The 16,013-nt window shown below is 55.1% G+C and overlaps 6 protein-coding genes across 6 annotated transcripts; 2 read left to right on the top strand and 4 right to left on the bottom strand.

The window, feature by feature from the left end:
• Nucleotides 1–1,141: 1,141 nt before the first annotated feature.
• HMPREF1541_04019 (uncharacterized protein) lies at nt 1,142–3,946 on the top strand (the record flags this gene model as incomplete). The annotated part of the gene is made up of 2 exons (XM_008718367.1): nt 1,142–3,771; nt 3,823–3,946. The coding sequence occupies 2 exons, from the start codon at nt 1,142–1,144 to the stop codon at nt 3,944–3,946; spliced, it is 2,754 nt and encodes a 917-aa protein (XP_008716589.1).
• Nucleotides 3,947–4,866: 920 nt separating this feature from the next.
• HMPREF1541_04020 (uncharacterized protein) lies at nt 4,867–6,964 on the bottom strand (the record flags this gene model as incomplete). The annotated part of the gene is made up of 2 exons (XM_008718368.1): nt 4,867–5,456; nt 5,659–6,964. The coding sequence occupies 2 exons, from the start codon at nt 6,962–6,964 to the stop codon at nt 4,867–4,869; spliced, it is 1,896 nt and encodes a 631-aa protein (XP_008716590.1).
• Nucleotides 6,965–7,572: 608 nt separating this feature from the next.
• HMPREF1541_04021 (uncharacterized protein) lies at nt 7,573–8,403 on the bottom strand (the record flags this gene model as incomplete). Its single annotated transcript, XM_008718369.1, has 2 exons — nt 7,573–7,962; nt 8,011–8,403. 2 exons carry the CDS (start codon nt 8,401–8,403, stop codon nt 7,573–7,575), a joined length of 783 nt encoding a protein of 260 aa, XP_008716591.1.
• Nucleotides 8,404–10,192: 1,789 nt separating this feature from the next.
• HMPREF1541_04022 (aldehyde dehydrogenase) lies at nt 10,193–11,736 on the top strand (the record flags this gene model as incomplete). Its single annotated transcript, XM_008718370.1, has 2 exons — nt 10,193–10,358; nt 10,412–11,736. 2 exons carry the CDS (start codon nt 10,193–10,195, stop codon nt 11,734–11,736), a joined length of 1,491 nt encoding a protein of 496 aa, XP_008716592.1.
• A 1,288-nt stretch (nt 11,737–13,024) lies between these two features.
• On the bottom strand, nt 13,025–13,639 carry HMPREF1541_04023 (uncharacterized protein; the record flags this gene model as incomplete). The annotated part of the gene is made up of 1 exon (XM_008718371.1): nt 13,025–13,639. The coding sequence occupies one exon, from the start codon at nt 13,637–13,639 to the stop codon at nt 13,025–13,027; it is 615 nt and encodes a 204-aa protein (XP_008716593.1).
• A 753-nt stretch (nt 13,640–14,392) lies between these two features.
• Nucleotides 14,393–15,949, bottom strand: HMPREF1541_04024 (uncharacterized protein; the record flags this gene model as incomplete). Its single annotated transcript, XM_008718372.1, has 1 exon — nt 14,393–15,949. One exon carries the CDS (start codon nt 15,947–15,949, stop codon nt 14,393–14,395), a length of 1,557 nt encoding a protein of 518 aa, XP_008716594.1.
• Nucleotides 15,950–16,013: the final 64 nt, after the last annotated feature.

A 16,013-nucleotide genomic window follows, 5' to 3' on the forward strand; every position in this document is an offset into this window, starting at 1 on the left:
GCAGGCGATGGAAGGGATACAGAGCTAGGGTAGCAATTCTTAGACATGGCGTCAACGGACTGTCGGCGGACCGTACAGAAAGCACGGATGGCAATCTCCGGGCCATTGGAAACAGTTTAGCTGATAGTCTGTACGGCGATAAGTACACCGTAGACTCAGTAGAGTGGTGGTCGGTTGTGGTTCGGGCTAAAAAGGCCGCTCAACATGGCTACTTTTGATGCACGACACTGCTTCTGGTTGATTGGCCCGAACGGTGACTTGGACGAGCAGCTCGTCGATCGGCAGTGTCCCTGAAGATCAAGAGAGCAGACCAGCCAAGCGAGTTTCTGGAGTTCACGAGGGGCGGACGTGCCAAGGGTATGACCACGAAAGGCACGGAGACCGCCGCCGGCACAGCCGGTGGAATCTGTCAGAACCGTCCCGCGTCACGCGTGCTGCCGACGAACTATGCATATGCATATGCATTGTTGTAGATTCCTGCAACAAATACATTGCTGGGCGAGACAGCCGTCTGCACCCGAGCACCGCAGACGAAAGGGGAGGAGGCCTCGAGGAGGAGAGAGATTGCCCGCCATGAAGCTTGATCACCTAGGCACCCAATGATGACTCTTGAGACGGCCAAGGTGGGCACTTGAGCTGCAGGGGCGGCCATAGTGAATTATTGGCCTCTCGCGGCGCGGCGCCTCCTTTGTTCAATCTGCGTGCATCGCGCCCATGCGCTTCCACGTCGCATCTCATCCAATACTGTGATGCTCGTAACGCCTTAACGAGCACTTTCTGCTGCAGTTAGCAAAATCCCCGAGCGCACGCGCCGTCAATCTCGTTACTGCTTCTCCGACGTCGATCGCGTCCCCGTGCTCGTGCTAAGACAGTCACTCTGGGCCATTCTCGTCTCGAGCGTATAGCTGGCGCCGCAACCGTCGACAGTGCCAATCTGTACGCGACCCAATGAATTGAGTTCCACCAGCTCGAAGAGATCCACTGCCGCCCATTCTCCCTCTCCTGCCTATCTCGCGCAACTCTGTCAATCACTCTCAGTCCGGCGTGGCTTCGTTACCAGCGAGACCACTGAACGTTTCTCGAAACATGTGTTGCCTCTAGAGTCTAGACTAGACTGGCTCTGGGACCCGCGCCTATCGCCATGGCCGACATAAGCGGGAGATATACTCCCTCTCCTCCACCTCCGCCGCCTCCTCCCAAGGAAGACCCTCCTCTCCAATCCGTTGCTACCAACATCCCTCCTGCACACACCACCGTTAAGTCGCCTGTCCGCAGGAAACCGCTACCGAACAAGGCCACCGCTGTCGCCGTCGCACCATCACCCCCTCCGCACGAGCCGAACGATAGCTCGACTCAGATCTTCGGTCAGGTAATTCAGCACCTCACCGCCCGCAAGCAGGCCTTAGAATCGCCTCCTCGGATAGAAACCACTCACGAATCCGTCGTAGACACCGACAGTCCGACCACATACGACACCCTCCCGAATATCACCCACGACGACTTCCCCGTCCCACCCACGCGCAGCTCAGATGCCTCCTCCGCGGATAATGATACAATAGAAGATATGGCCCTCAAGCCTGGCGGTACCCGGCCGCCACCCCTGCGCACTGACTCGGGCTCGTCGGTGACGGCCAGTGATCAAAGGAAACCACAAACACCTGGCAGTAAATTCACCTCTTTCTTCACCAGGAAACAAACATCTTCGCCTGGTGCCGACTCGGGCGCCGCAGAATCAGAAACGGCCAAGTCGCCCTTGCCGTCGCCGTATCCTAACTCCGCCAATTCCGCTAATGGCTACCCCTTTCCATCCCGCGGACCTCCCTCACAGCAGTCGCAGGACTCGATCGAATTTGACCCCAATCAGATTCAAAATGGAGGTGTCAATGACCGAGCTGCTGTCCTGGAGGCGGAGCTTCGGGAGATCAGCAAAGAGCTCGCTGGCTCCATAAAACGTGAAATGGATCTTGAAGATGTCGTTGAACGATTACAGTCGGAAATCCCCTTGAGTGGAGTTCCTGCCGATCGTACCAGTGACTACTTTTCCGACTCGGGAACGAGCTCGATACGGCCTCCAACCAGCGAATACAGCCCCAAGGAAGAAATTGAACGTACCAAGCGTGAGTCTGAACAACAAAGGGCCCAGCTAAAGGTTGAGTTCTCACAAAAATGGCAAAGAGAAGTTGCCACGCGAAAAGCGATGGAGTCGCATTTGCAGTTCATGGAGCAGAGACTGAAGAACCAGCACTGGCATCGAGATGAATCTCTTGGTGCATCAAGCAAAGCCAAAGAACTGGAAGCATCTCTCGACGACACCAAACGCAGACTCAATGAGGAGAGGCAAACCAACCAGAACTTCGAAGATCTGCTCAGTGCTCTCAGGGAAGACTTAGCCCGTATTCGAAACGAGCGGGACAATCTAAAGGACGAAGTTGTTCCGGGTCTGAAAGCCAGACTCGAGGGCCTTGAAGCTGCTACCGCTGATGCTCAAAAGGCGCCATACGATGTTGCCCGGATGCAGCATGAGCTTCAAAGTCTCCGAGACGAGAACGCAGCGCTGCACTCTGCTCGTATGATGAACGCGCAGTTCGAGTCCATCGTCGAAGAAGACGATGCCACAGGATCCCGTCGCAACTCTAACGTCGGCGGTCTTCGGCGGACCGGCACTATTGGTCGCTCGACTTCTCGTGCCGGCGGTCTTGGCCGGTCCAACTCAATTTCAAAGAATCTGCAGAATGAGTCACGAGAGTCGCTGGCCGAGCAACTCAAGGCTGTTGAGCAACAGCGGGAAGCACTTCACACGGCCGTCCAATACCTACTGAGAAGGCAAACTCACCAGAATAAGCAGCATGACAAGCGTCTAAAGTTTGCCGAGGCGGAGCGTGATAGGGCTTTGCAAACGGCCTTTTCCGGAGGCCGCAAACCCGGCTACGAGAAGGAAGTCCGTGTTCTTCGGTCCGAGATCAATCTCCTCCGCAAGCGCGCCGATGACGCCATGGAGCAGAAGTGGCAGTGTGAAAAGGGACTTGCCAGTTTAGCCATGGATCTCAACCGCAGCAAGCAGGAGACTGCAAGCTTGCAGCAGCTGCTTGAAGCCAAGGACAATCATGATCCCGACGTCCTCTCGTCAGCTCTGGAGTCTGCTTTGCAGACTTTGAATCAGCAGCGTGATCAAATGAGCGAGCGCGATTCTCTGACAGTTCTTAACAATGAGCAAGAAATGTCAAATGAGCTTGAACGTTCCGCCGCTCGCTCCGAAGCCCTTGCAGCCCAAGTCAGGCAGCAACTAAAGACCAATGGCGGACTGCGCGAGCGACTCAAGGAGGCAATTGCGCGAGGCGAGCGATCTCAACTGGCCTCGGCTGCACAAATCACTGAGCTCCAGGCCAAGCTACGTAGGCTTGAAGATACTATTACTACCGCGCAGACGCAGTCCGAGACGGCCGTTATGAAGCATGAAGACGAGATGCGGGTGATGCGCGCGTCGACACACGCGTCGTTGCTGAGAGCCAAAAACAGCAATCCGACTTTGCTGTCGCCAACTCCCAGAAGCCCCATGAGCCCGATGCTCACCCATCCCAACAGAAGCCCTCGTCTCGACCGCACTAGCAGCGGTCCAGGGGTGGCTCTTCATGATGCTCTCAAGACTGAATACCTTGAACGCAAGGTGTCTGAGCTTGAAAAGGCGCTTTCCGAGGCTGAGAAGGAAATGGGTGAGGTCGTTGGCCGTATGAACACAGCACAAATCAGCACCATGGAGCTGGAGGGTGAAAGGTATGTTATTCCTACTTCGTCTAATGACAACAGCATGCTCACAATTGTCAGAGATGAAGCTTTCCGCCAAACCAGACGTCTCGAAACCGAGATTGTGGCCGAGCGTGAAAAGATGAAGCGTCTACTTTCCAACATGGGCTTGCCCCCCGAGAGTGCGGGCATGACCGACGACTAGATGCTCTACTTCTGTCAAGAGAGTAATGTTTTGAATACCTGCCTATCAGTTTCGCTGAGGCAGGCTTAGCGATTATGCATGCACATTGTTGCAGCTCTTACCCCGACCGACGGGGTTCCGTGAGCGCACAAGAAAATGGTTTTGATGTTAATGTCTTATTGCACACAATGCATTTTGAGCGATGCTCGAGGAGTGCATAGATGGCCAGTCCTGGCCCCTTCCGGGTCAAGCGCTGACTCGGGTGTGGCAGAGGGTTGTACAGTACGAGGATGAGACTCAAAAAGAAGGAGTGGGCTTTTACAAGTTTTAGATTCTAGCTACCTACGCAGCGAGCGTACTCGTGAGCGATGTAGGGGTTTTTAATAGAGAAGGCTTGCGAGCCACTTGCACACCTTTAACGACCGCGAGGCTTCTCCCTACCGTGCGAGTGTGAGTCGTGTCACGGGTAGCGGTTGCTAAGCTCACATGATATAAGTTTGCTGCTGAGGAAGGTGGCCGGCTCACTGGCTAAGTGATGGTAGGTATCTTACATCACTTTCATATGGACGCGCTGACTGTAAGAGTTGACTGACTACCAGGTCGAGATTACTTGTAGTCGCTTGATATTGCCAAGGAAAACGTCTCCTCCGCCAATCACGTTGACGGATCTCAGGCAGTGAATTGGGGTACCGAATCTATTGCCCGGGTGTGTATGTACTTCGAATTGGTCTCGGAACACGATCATACTAGGATTTCTTGCTACATCAGAGCACGCTGAGTCTGCAAACTTGACAGTCACATAACACAGACACTGGCGTCCTGGTTCCAGCTCCATGGTGCTTTCTCTCACATTCTTTTCCACAATCCCTCACATCATGAGCCTTACTGGATAAACACGCCCGCCACTACATATCCCGGCACCGCTCAACAAGCGGACCCCCCTACAACCTCCCCCTCTCCAAGAACTTGACCGGCACATCCACGACCCTCGCCCTCAAAAACTCGGCCACGTTCTTCCCCAAGAAATCAATCGAGCTCGTGCTCGTCACGCCGCGATCCAACAGATTCCGGAACAGGAAATGCACCCCCTTCAGATTCGGCAGCTCGAAGCGCTCGATCTCGATCTTGGGCCGCCTGCTCTGATCGTACTCGTCGCCCAACAGCATCTTCATGGAGTCGATGGAGAGTAGGTTCCGCAGCCACACGTACTCGTCCGGGTGCCGGACCCAGAAGCCGCAGTTGGCGTCGCTGCCCTTGTCGCCGGAGCGGGCGTTGACGACGGTGCCCAAGGGGAGGCGCTGCGTGGCGCCGAAGGAGCGGCGGGGGTCGAGCTGGATCTGTGTAGCGGGCTCGCTGGGTTGGCGCTCCGGGTAGGTGCGCGTGTGTTGCGACTCGGGCGGTGGGATGACGGTTTTGTGGTTGTTGAAGTGGACGGCGTGTTCCATCGAGGCTTGGGGCAGGAGGGTCACGTAGTATTCGAAGAAGGGCTTGGGGAGGCCTTGGCGGAAGTCCAGGTGGAAGGTGGCGCCGGCTGTTGGAGCGGTGTTAGCTTTCGTCGAGACAGGAAGAGGGAAAGGGTGGGAAGGGGGGTTGGTTTGGGCTGGGATGGCATCAGTCCCGTTTGGTCACTCACTATCGCACAGGTCAGTACATGCATTTCTGTTTGGAGTGGCTCAAAAGGGGCAGAGGGGGACTAGAGCAAGCGTCGCGCAGCAGCAGGACTTACCGATAACCTTGCATGATGTTATCTATAACGGGCCGCAGGAAACGCGGTGGGGCCACAGCGTCGGCGGAGCGGGCCTGTGCAAAGACTCGGAATACCACGGTTGCGGCATCCTGATTGGGCGAATCCGGACCAGGGGAGCCGATAACGTGGAATCTGAGGAGTGAGTAGTCCTGGGAGTAGGGAAGGAGGGCGTAGCGTAGCTGTGCCTCGAGCATGCGTGCCTTGGCGGGGATGTCGAGGCCGGTGAGGAAGTATGAGGCCTCGGCTTGGTAGCCGCCTAGTGCGGTGCAACCGACTTTAGTTGTGGGGGGTGGGGGAAGACCTGTCACGCCGTGCACGGCTACGCGGTTGGGGCCCTCTTGGGTGAAGGAGATGTTGGGGAGATAGGCCGTCACGTCGGAGTTGTAGTAGTAGGGTCCTTGAATCTCGTAGAGGAGCTGGGAGGAGCAGGTGTTGACCGAGACGAGGCCGCCGGAATTCTTTTGTTTGGTGAGCACGACTTGGCCCGTGGAGGCTATCTCAGCAATGGGATAGCCGATGTCAGTCCACCCGGAAGCGGAGTGCTCCAGCTCTTTGAAGCCAGAATAGTTACCCCCACAAACGTAGTTCGAGCACTCGATCAAATGGCCGGCGACGAAGGCGTTGGCCAGCTCATTAAGCTGAGAGCGGCCCCAGCTATGCCACCAGTATGCCGCACCAATAACTGGTGAGGCGTCGGCCACGCGGCCGCAAAGCACAATCTGCGCGCCTTGCTTGAATGCTTCGGCGATGCCAAGGCCACCCAGATATGCTTGAGCGTACATCGGCTTGAATTTCCAGGTGGACAGCTCCTCGCCAGTGTAGATGTTCTTGAACTTTGATTTGCCGCTCTTGAGGGCCGCATCAACCGCCGGCATCACCTCGTCGCCAGATATCCACGCCACCTTGAGTTTCAGGCCTTTGCTCTCAATCATCTTCATCACGACCTTGTAGAGGCCCTCAGTATCGCTTGAGCCAGCATTTACCGCGACCTTGATGTTGTACTTAGCCAGGTCCTCTAGTGCAGGCTCCAGGGCTTCCAAGAAGGATGTCTCAAATGCTGGTCCAACAGGCGTCCACGGATCAGCAGGCACTTCATCAGACTTGGACGAGTTGACTTTGCGCGCTCCAGCAGTCACCATGTTTGCTTCACTCATGTAGTCCGAGATGATGACATCCACAGGATCACTAGGGTATGCTTTCGCAAAAGCAGCCATTGCATGTCGCCGATCTGAAGCCGAGCCGGAAGCTCCAGCTATCCGCACGGGTCGCCTTTGTGTAGAGATTGAAGCCATCTTGGGTTGTTTGAGATTGGAAATCAGACCCTCCAGCCAGAGGTCGTAGGGGCGAAGAGACAAGAGATGAGGAGGAAGTGTACGCTGAGGGCCTGTCATCGCCGTGGAACTTGTGTTCAATATTTAGGAATCTCCACGAGCTTCGCGTCGCGCCGACCGAGGTTGGAGGAATCGTCGGCTCCCGTGCGGAGAAGCCAGGGGCAGTCACGTGAGGAGTATGCGGTGTAACAAGTGCCCTAGAGCTTGTGACCATTATATGCAGAGAGGACTCATAAAAGCAGCCATGGTACGCGAGAGAACGATTACGGTCTTGGTTGCGCGCGCGAACGATGTCGTGCGCCACTCTCTCTGCTGTAACCAGATGAAGATATGTCCAGAAGCGCCGGAGGTGTGATAGCATGTATCATGGCAGAGGTTGGATGGGTTTCGAATCTAATAATCTGTGCGTTTGTCATACCTGCGGAACTCTTGAAGCCCTCCGGGATGCCGGGATGAATATCTGGCTGCCATACCGCCGACTGTGTCACCAGGCAGTGAAAGTCTTGGCAACGACGGGCATCGAACATCTACTCGGTACCGGTCGCCAGATGAGAAGTTCACGAGTTTGGCTAGTAGCGGGCATATGACTGAGCCCAGCGCTCCAAATCTGGAAAGGAAACGCAACCAAGCAGGTACATCGTAAGTATGGTCAAACAAGCGGACAGGAGAGCAACAAGGCCCAGCTGAGCTCCATTGCGCTTCTTCACTTGTGCTTCCACATCGCGCAGCCATAGTGACTCGCCGATGTCCTTGCGCGCGACTCGAAGGCCTGGCAGGCCATCGAGCGACCTAGAATTCATCTTAGCGCGGTAATCGTTCATGATGCCGTTCGAGATTTGCTTCTTGCCCCAATGGCCGAGGGTTTGTCGGTCCTCTAGATATGGGACTTGTTTGGATGAATCTTCTGGATCTGGCTTGAGCGCTAGGTAAGGCACCGCGTAGCCACAGGATGTCTGGACCTGTGGTATGTAAGTGAAGGCAGCTCTCGACTCTACCACAGCGCCTACCTTCCAGACGTCCAGCAGAATCACAGCACGCATGCCTTCAAAGTGCTTGTTGCCCATGCGCTGCCGCCAGTCATTGAACTGAGGATGATCCCACGGGACAATGCGACCGGTGCAGAAAAGGCGCATGATACGGGGACTCGCATCAAAGGAGCAGAACATGATCGTACATCGGCCATTCTCTTGGATGTGCGAAACGGTCTCGATACCAGATCCGGTAGCATCTACATACCCAACCAGGTTAGGGGTCAGGACACTAAAAGATGTGGAGGGCAGTCCTTTGGGCGACAGGTTGACGTGGCGCCCATGCAAGGGAGCCGAGGCTGTAAAGAAACAGGGCTGCTTCATTATCCATTCTTGGAGGTCGGGCGATATCGAATCGTAGTAATGGACCATGATGAGTGCACTCTCGTCGGAGTCGATAGCTGTCAAGGGAAGAAGGAGCCGGCCGGGTGTGGGGGATGCAACGGTATATGCATCTGCCCGTTCATGCGGGATGATGCTTACGGACACGAACGGAAGCGATACCGAACAGAAGCTTGAAACCCTTTCTAAAACTTTTCTGGTCCGTCAGCTAGAACCCGTGGGTTCATAGGCTGGTTCTTTGATCATGTATAGGTTCTTTATTCCCAGCCGCGTAGCTAGCTGCAAGCCGGGTGAATGGCGGCTAAAGCCTGCCCCATGCCGAAGCGGCGCCTAGTCCTTGTGGGTGGAGCACACGCAAGCATTGAGATAACCAAAAGGTCACTCTAAGGCTCAAGGCCCCAAAAAACAGCAAAAAGTCGACCGCCATACGACATCGAACTTCGCGTATCTTGAAATGGTGCAATCTCACAAGCCGCCAACTCTGGCTGGCCCGATCCTTGCGACATTGCTGCCCTCAGGGGTGCGGGCCATGACTTAGTGCCGCCTAGCATCGTGATTTACATGCACGAGTAGAACAACAAGCCAGAATTCCGGGTAAGACACGCAAGTCAAGGGGAGTGTGAAGCGACGAAACGATGTCAGAGCGATCTCCTTGGTTTTTCCGTGACAGAATAGTGGCAAATTTTGCTATCTGCAATATACAAAGACAAAAGTTGACGCCAGTTCCGCGAATTTCCGCAGTCGTACGTTAATCCTCACGGAGCTCTAGTTCCGGTCCGAGGCAAAAGTTTGTACTGACAGCCCCTCACTGTTCCCCCGCCATAAACATCATCAGCTCCACCAGGCGCGCCGCCCGTGTTGTGCATTCCAGCACCCGCTCTACAGAGATCCAAGCGTCTGACTGCATAGTGAGAACTGACTCTTGACAGCTGACTCGGGTCCACAGTTCAAGCTAGCTACGCGCGTTGGCGACTGCTCTTCTGTTAGGCCGCTGGCGCGAGTCCGGAACTGCAAGACGAAACGCCGCTAAAGCAGCGGAGTGTTGAGATCAGTAAACTTGAATCATCCGCTCAGGCACCAGAGGTGCTTACAAAACCGAGCTCTGAGGATATGAATTCGGAGATCAAACCGCCTAGTGATCTGAATCCCGGGCTGACACGAGGTCAATGGTTCCCGAAATCGCACAAACATGATTGCTCCGCCTATCCGTAGCGATTGATTTTCGATGAGCTTGTACCGGAGAAGCGGCCGCAAGCGCGCGCGGTATCCTCTTCCTCATGGCCTAGATCCATTGCAATGTGCTCTGAGACCCCGTCCGAAACCATCTGCACCCCTCCGCACCCCTCTTTAAAGTCTTGCCACTATGCCGTGGTTGGGGCAACCGTAAGCCTCAAAGGTCGGTGGTGGAGGCTAGAAAATGTCATATCCACCAAAAGCCGGCCTATCGTTCGTGTAGCACCCTCGAGCCCTTGCACCGATGAAGTCGACTGCGGGGTTGTCTGCCCAATAGAAGCTAGCTGGCCAGGGTCGAGTGGTCAGGATATGCAATCTCAAGCTTCGGGCTATAGGAAAGCGAAGCTGCGGTCGCGGGCGCGGTGCGCTCGTTTTCGTCACTGCAACTGCCTTTTCGACTCTTCCCCGCGCCCTGTAGGCAGTGAATTTCAAATAAAGCTCTTACCCCTCGGCTCGCGCAAAGAAGTCGTTTCCTTCTCCTACATTACCAGCTGGCTCTGATATTCGCAATCTATCTCCAGTCATACCCAATCGCCATAACTGAAAAAGTCCTTTATTTTACTTTGATACCCAGCAAAACGCAATCATGTCTCTCACCCAAAAGATCGAGACCCCCTCAATCACCTACGAGCAGCCCCTCGGCCTCTACATCGATGGCAAGTGGGTGAAGGGCAAGGAGGGCAAGACCTTCGAGACCATCAACCCCACGAATGAGAAGCCCATTGTTGCCGTCCATGAGGCTGGCCCCGATGGTGAGTCCCCTCCACGCCGTCTATCGGTGACCTGCCGCTGACCTCCGCATTAGATGTCGACATTGCCGTCAAGGCTGCCCGCAAAGCCCTAAACGGCGTGTGGAGAGAAACCACGCCTTCGGCCCGTGGCCAAATGCTTACCAAGCTCGCCGACCTTCTCGATGAACATATTGATACCCTCGCCGCCATTGAGTCCCTCGACAACGGCAAGGCCCTCTCGATGGCCAAGGTCGATGTCGGGTTATCCTCAGGCTGCTTGCGCTACTACGGTGGCTGGGCTGACAAGATTCACGGCAAGACCATTGACACTGACCACGAGACCTTCAACTACACCCGCCACGAGCCCGTAGGTGTTTGCGGTCAGATCATTCCCTGGAACTTCCCTCTCCTCATGTGGGCTTGGAAGATTGGTCCCGCTCTCGCCACCGGCAACACTGTTATCTTGAAGACTGCTGAACAGACACCTCTCTCCGGTCTGTATGCTGCTACTCTCGTTGAGAAGGCTGGCATTCCCGCTGGTGTCGTCAATATCATCTCCGGCTTCGGCAAGACTGCCGGTGCTGCTATCGCTTCCCACATGGACATTGACAAGGTTGCTTTCACCGGCTCGACTGTCACTGGCCGTGCTATCCTCCAGGCTGCTGCCAAGTCCAACCTCAAGAAGGTCACTCTTGAGCTGGGCGGCAAGAGCCCCAACATTGTCTTCAACGATGCCAACATCGAGGATGCCATCTCGTGGGTGAACTTTGGTATTTTCTTCAACCACGGCCAGTGCTGCTGTGCCGGCTCTCGCATTTACGTCCAGTCTGGCATCTACGACAAGTTTATCGAGGCCTTCAAGGGCCGCACCGCAAAGAACGTTGTTGGTGACCCATTCGCCAGCGACACCTTCCAGGGTCCTCAGGTCAGCAAGTTGCAGTTTGACCGCATCATGAACTACATCCAGGCTGGCAAGGATGCTGGTGCCAAGGTTGAGACTGGTGGCGATCGCCATGGCAAGGAAGGTTACTTCATCCAACCTACTATCTTCTCTGGTGTGTCAGAGGACATGAAGATCATGCAAGAAGAGATCTTCGGCCCCGTCTGCTCCATCTCGAAATTCGAGACCGAGGATGAGGTCATCAAGGCCGGCAACGAGACAACCTACGGTCTCGCCGCTGCTGTGCACACCACTAACCTCAACACCGCTATCCGTGTCTCCAACGCTCTCAAGGCCGGCACCGTCTGGGTCAACTGCTACAACATGCTCTCTTACCAGGTTCCTTTTGGTGGCTTCAAGGAGTCCGGTATTGGCCGCGAGCTGGGCAAGTATGCGCTGTCCAACTACACCCAGGTCAAGTCCGTCCGTGTCAGACTCGGCGGTGCTCTCTTTGGCTAAGCGGGCTTGTGCGCTTGAAATGAAAAAGAAACGAGAAAAATCCTTATCATGCGTGGGGCCTGGGTCGATGCAGCACCGGCGCTGTGGGTTGACTGCTTTCTACTCCGGGGCCGTCACGACAGTGCTGCATCAGAGGCCCAGATCATGTACATTGAATAATGAGATTGTGTGGAATCAGCTACAATTTGTTTCATATTGACTATTCTTGCGTTTCTGTGTTGTACCCGTTTAGTGATTACCAAACACTCCGATGTGGGCGTCGGGGACCAGCCCCCGCCGTTCCCCCACCGTCCCACCTGCGCTCAGCACCGCCGCCATGAGAAATTGGCCGTGACGTGCGTTGCCCTGGCGGGCTCCTGCTCCTGCTCCTATCTCGGTGTACAATAGGCCGAACCCTTCTTCGGTCATGCTTGTTGTACACGTGTGACCATTCGTCCAAGAGAATGCCACTTGCACATGGCCCGACCCCTTTACTATCTAGGCTTCGCCGGTATGTGTACTGCGCGCTTTTCACTGCCTGCAAAGCGCAGATCTCATTGGCTCTGTATGGCCCGCTTGGCGGATGCGAGCTTCGGTACATGGCAGTAGTAGTTTTGGGTGCATTACCCGGTACCTCTAGGTACACCGTCAGCTTTGTACGTCGTTGAAAAGCTCAAGGGTACGCAGTTTGCCGGCAGTATTGTCCCGTTGAGCACGCCACTACTTATACAAAGTGGTTTGATCTCACAAGGGCCGATCCGTTCTGTCCTTCAGAGATCTTCCCTCTCCCCCCCCCGTCTTCTCCCCCAAGTGGCGGGTATGATGCGAAACGGGTTTCAGATCGTCCAGGGCCTCTAGCTTCGTCTACTGCTGTGCTGTGTGGGCGTCATGAACTGATCGAAGGGTCAGGAGGCAGATCTGAAATCGTTGAAACAATCAATTCTGCAGCGGTTCAGATCTAGTGGGCCTTCTCGGGAGTGTTACCGAGAGGGAAAAGCATAGAGTGCCGAAGACTGAGTAAGAGCATGAAAATTGGGGATGTCTGCGGGCACGGCCGAACCATCAACGTTGGCCCAGGGTATCATTTTCTGTAAACTTGCTTCCCCGGAGACAGGGTGGCCGGTCATTGGTCTTTCTCATCTCAACTATTTACGTCGACAGCCGACGCTCTCCACATCAAACTCATTGCGCCTCATTAACAACTGTGCCCGGCCTGCAGGCAGTCGGAAGGCTGGCGTCTTCCGGTTGTCCATCTCGTAAGCTCTCGTCGTACGTTGCGGCCGCCTCTGTACCTTGGTACAGCGGGTGTTTATACGAATAACGTAAGAGCCACCGCAGCACAGGTCGCGATGAGTGAAACCTGAATTGAGCCTGCGGCATTCGGATCAACAGCTGGGATGATATTTGACACGTTGTTTGCGACCAGCTCTCCACCGAAGCCAGGCTCCTCAGTCGGGATAGTGGCATCGAAGTTTACATCAATGCTGTTGCGATACGATCGTAGAGTTTGGTCGCCGGCTCCATTGACGACTCCGTGCATGCCTCGGGCGCAGTGAGGTCCCTGGGCGCAGTAGAAGGCGATGGGGTCGGTCGAGTTAACCTCGACATTAAACACCATGTCTGCTTCCGCGGAGGTTGCGTTGACACCCATGAAGCCAGACCAGAAACCACCTGCGGCCGGCTTGCACGGGTCACCAAAGACACCCTGAGCGACACTCATGTTGCTTCCTAGTACACCATTGGCGGGGCCGACAAAGTGGAATTCGAGTATGTCGCCTATTGCGGCGTTGATCTCGTTGGGAGAAAATTCGAAAGGATCGGGATTGCCAAAGGCTTGCTGGGCGATGATTTTAATGTTGACAGCGGAAGCAATGCTGGTGAGAAGAGTGAAAGCGACGAAGACGGTCGACCTGGAAAACGCCATACTTTAAAGAACGTATATTGAATAAAAGATTGTGACCGGCACAGAATTAGAAGTGAACTGGACTGTAAGCACTCGATCGTCAAGATGAGGTGAGGAGAGAAAGAGAAGATGCATCTGCTGTAGCGGGATCAGATCGATTTGAGAGACAAACGCTTAGGGTTTCAACATGCCCTTTCCGTGGGACCTGAAACCCATGCTGAGGGCGGGCGCCTTCAAGCTGTTTACACTACTCCGTAAACGGTTTCGAACATTAGAGGTGTGGTTCTGGCCCGCATCAGTCCACTGTTAGTAGTGCACACAGTCATCACACCACAGCTAATGAGCCCAGGTGCAGCAGATCTGCGGTCATGAAGGCGTAAAGCAAAGTCTTGCGACTACCGGATGGTGGGGAGTAGAGAGGGTGGAAAAGAGTGCAGACGGAGGTGTTGCAGTTGCCGCCGAATGCTTGGCAGACCCCCCTGGACAGGGCTGCACTAAGCTGATCTAAGAGGAGCAAGGCTGAGGCAGTCACGGGCAACCACGCTTCCTTACGACTGCATCAGGCACGTCAGACGGCTCACAGGGCTAGAATATGGCCACCGGAAAGTACAAGTAGGAAGACATGTTGGTGCGGAGTCCAAGTGATTCCACTGGCTACATCCCCTCCTCCGGCTCCTAGATCACTCTTGGGGCAGACTCCCCACCTGCGACTAGATCGTGTTCCTCGCACTCTGCCAACGGTGCAACGACATGCCTGCATGATCCCACGCCATCTCAGTACGAGTACCTGAACTTCGGGTTCTGCTTATCAGTCAAATCCTCCAACGCCTCCTCCTCGGTCTCCACAGCCCCTGGATCAATCCCGGCCGCGGCGGCCGCCTGGTTTCGCTTCTTGTTCCTCCAGATCAACAACATCCTCAAGCATAGTGCCAACGCTATCTGACCTGCCGCGCACGACAAGATGACCTTGCACCCTGTCTGGTAGATGGGCGCTTCGTGTGCCAGGAAAGCGTGTGGACCGATGATGTTGCCGATGCAGTAAGCGAGGAAGACGAAGGCTGTGGCGGTCACGCGCTTGGTGTACCCACCTACATTAGTAGCGGGCAGCTGCAGGGCAAGGACCAGCGACGCGACGTATGCGCCGACAATGTAGTATGCCAGCAGGCAACCCACGGTGTTGGAGCGCGGCAGCTTCCACATGATGATTGCGCCGGCAATGGTTGGCAGAATGTACACAGCCATGATAACGGTGCGAATGTTCTTGAAGCGACTGGCGATGAACGGACCGGTGAAGACCCAAAAGACCTGGAATGCACCCTGCGGAATGCCGTATGCGGTGGCGAGCAAGGGATCGCCGCCAGCAACGCCCTTGACGATCAACTTGCCGAAGTTGGCGATGCCGCCGTTGATGGTTTCGTTGAGGAGGGTGAAGAGGAAGAGAATCCAGACTTGCACGTCGGTCAAGGCCTCGAAGATCTGGCCCCATTTGATCTTGCGGTTGTAGACGCCGGTACGGTTGGTCTGGGATCGGGCGATGAGGAGGGCTTTCTCCTCCGGAGTGAACTTGCGCGCTGACATGATGTTGTCGGGGAGGTGGAACCAGAGAACAACACCCCAGACCACAGTCATACCTCCACAGAGAAGGTAGATGACCTTCCAGACGGGGAAGTTCTTCTCATACCCGACAGCATAGAAGAGAATGCCACCTATCATGTTGCCGAAACCGTTGAAACAGTAGAAGAGGCCGGCACGGGCAGGCTGCTGGCGTCTAACATACCATTGTGAAACGATCAACATGAATGCTGGTGTGATGACGCTCTCGAAGCATCCAAGCAGGAAGCGGCAGATAGCCATACCGGTGAAGTTTGAGCAGGCTGCCGTGAGAAGCATGATGGAGCCCCAGGTCAGCACAAAGGCACTGATGACCTTTGCGGTTGGAAAGTGCTGAGCCAGGTAGCTGGAAGGCCATTCTGCAAAGAGGTACGCGAAGTAGAAGATACTGGCGAGCCACGAGTACTGGTAGGACGTGATACCCGTGTCCTCGAACAAATCGAACACAGCGGCGTAGGACAGCCCTTGTTTGTCAATAAATTGGAGGAAGTAGGTGAGGCAGAGAAGAGGCATCAGAGTAAGGTCGACCTTCCTCACGATTCTCTTATTGAGTGCCTTGTCTTCGAGTAGCTCCGCTAGGTAGGACTGGGTAAAGTTGTGTTCACGGAGGAAGATACCCGCCTCGTCGAGATCCTCTCGAGGGCCAATGTCCTCGATGTCGCCCTTGAGAGGCTCCTCGTTGACACTGGCTACCTTCTCGAGATCCTTTTTCTCATCCATGGTTGAGGGCGTTGGTGAAAATGTTCAGGGTGTATCTGCTGGGTCATTTTCAAGGCCTAGAGCA

This window comes from Cyphellophora europaea, assembly GCF_000365145.1.
Source record: "Cyphellophora europaea CBS 101466 unplaced genomic scaffold supercont1.3, whole genome shotgun sequence".
Taxonomy (NCBI): Eukaryota; Fungi; Ascomycota; class Eurotiomycetes; order Chaetothyriales; family Cyphellophoraceae; genus Cyphellophora; species Cyphellophora europaea.